At 50.8% G+C, this 1,903-nt stretch overlaps 1 protein-coding gene across 3 annotated transcripts in view; it reads left to right on the top strand.

Annotated features, from left to right (window-relative positions):
* Positions 1 to 1,180: 1,180 nt before the first annotated feature.
* NGDN (neuroguidin, EIF4E binding protein) overlaps positions 1,181 to 1,903 on the top strand; it is a 7,911-nt gene continuing 7,188 nt past the window's right edge. Inside the window, exons 1-2 of one of the 3 annotated variants that reach the window (XM_014529971.1) lie at positions 1,181 to 1,237; positions 1,555 to 1,614. In XM_014529971.1, coding sequence (XP_014385457.1) covers positions 1,217 to 1,237; positions 1,555 to 1,614 — 81 coding nt within the window. In that variant the 5' untranslated portion in view covers positions 1,181 to 1,216. Of the gene's footprint in view, positions 1,437 to 1,554; positions 1,615 to 1,903 lie in introns of all 3 variants that reach the window. The other 2 variants (XM_014529970.1, XM_005882216.2) reach the window with 2 other exon arrangements.

Below are 1,903 nucleotides of genomic sequence, written 5' to 3'. Positions count from 1 at the left end.
AACCTGGGATCCTTCAGTCCGCAGGCCGACGCTCTATCCACTGAGCCAAACCGATCAAGGCTGCCTTCTTCTTCTTGAGTCCACAGATGATTTAGAAACCAGGACTACCTCACCCTGGCTGCTGAGATACAGAGGTTAGTCCTTCCTTAATTCCAGAGGCAGCTCCAAGTCAGACCCGATTTCTAGTCCTAAGTCCGCTCCGCAGTTGCGGGGCAAATTCAAGACCTTCATTTGCTCTCGCGCTGCTTCTTTCCTAAGGCAGACGAAGAGAACGACTCCTACCATCCAACCTACTTTACCTGCGAGAAGCAGGAGTGAACCGACCCAGTTGAGAGTGCTGAGAAAATCTGAGGTAGGACATAATGCAATATGCATAGGCTGGGTTTGAACCAAGTTCTGCTGGGGACCTGTGTGACCAGGGGCAAGTCACCTAAATCTGAACCGGCTTCGTTATTTGTAAAACGTACTCCCTTTCATGTCTCCAAACTGGTAGTTATGAGGAGTGTTGGGGCGGCATCTGGGGGTGGGGGTGGGGGGTGTCTTTCCGTAGCGCCCTCAGATGCGCACGAAGAGGGCGAATGTCCTGGTTGTCCGTGTCTAAACCCTGGCTCCGGTTCTCTCGCCCAACTGTCTTATTTACAGATAAACAAAGTTCCATGGTTACACAGAAGGACGGCCACAAACCCCATCCAAGGGCCTTGGGGTTTGTGAGCAATTCGGCACGACCTGCGCGGGAGCAGCAGCAGGCGGTGGCAGCTGCACAACGTGGCCACCTCCTCGGCGACTTGCAGAAGCCCGCCGCCTAGAGGCCGGCTCAGGCCCCGCAAGGGAAGCGTCGTGAAGACTCCGGGTACTGCGGCATCCCGGAGCCAATACGCTCTCAGTTAGCTCTGCTAACTCCTTTCTTCCATTGGGCCTCTATAACTGCCAATCAATCATTTGCCCAGTTTTTATTGGTTTAGCTTCGATCATTCTACTCAATTTACTAATCACATGTTTCGTTCGAGAACATCTTTACGTCATTAGCTCCCTTCCTAAATCTGTCGGATTTAACCAGTTCTTCTATTCCATTGGCTGGCCCCAGTCCCTCCTCTAGTACATCCTGTTCGAGGCGGAAGTGAGAGAATCTCTATTCCTATTGGCTTAGATTTGCAAGCGGTGTCCATCAGTCTATCAACCAGGAAGTACGACTCCGGAAGGGGCGGGCTTTGCGACAATGGCGGCGCCGGTGCCTACGGTGTGTTCTCTTTCTCTTTCTCAGGTTGCTATTGTGGATGCTTCCTTTACTTTAAGTGATTCAGGCAAATTATTGGCGCGAGGGAAGGGTGGTGATGAACGTGGCTTCAGGGAGGCAACCTCCCTGGCACAGCGTGGGGAAACGGGGCTGGAATTACCGCTCCTCACCAGTAACCTCGGAGGGGCTGGCCCGCTAGAAGGCAAGTTGTGAACAGGAGTGGGAAGGCCGGAAGTCTGGGGTGTCCGAAGGAAAGTGGGGGCTTTTCCACCTCAGAATCCTGAGGGAAGAATGGCTTTTCTTTATTCCCCCTCCTATAGGAGGTGCTGGAGTCAGACCTGCCGAGAGCGGTGGCACTTTTGAAAAACCTCCAGGAGCAGGTGAGTAATATCACCCTTTTGGAATAGATTAATCAGGGATTGACTTTGACTTCGTGTGCTGTTCACCTCCAAACTGTTGATTTGGGAGCATATATTTGAATGCTACCAAATGCCATAAAAGCAGTGATTTGATGACCTTTTCAGGCTACAATGAAAAGTAATTGACTTCTACATCTAAAGGAATACAGGAAACTTAAGAAAAAAACTATCTGAATCAGTTTCCTTTCTTCTTATAGTTAAGGAAACTGATGCTGGGAAAGGTGATGCGACTTGCCTTTTGGGTGCCCAG

The sequence above is a fragment of the Myotis brandtii genome, unplaced genomic scaffold, assembly GCF_000412655.1.
Source record: "Myotis brandtii unplaced genomic scaffold, ASM41265v1 scaffold70, whole genome shotgun sequence".
Lineage (NCBI taxonomy): Eukaryota > Metazoa > Chordata > Mammalia > Chiroptera > Vespertilionidae > Myotis > Myotis brandtii.
Note: the sequence above shows the minus strand (reverse complement) of the source record. Positions and strands in the feature narration are given on the sequence as shown.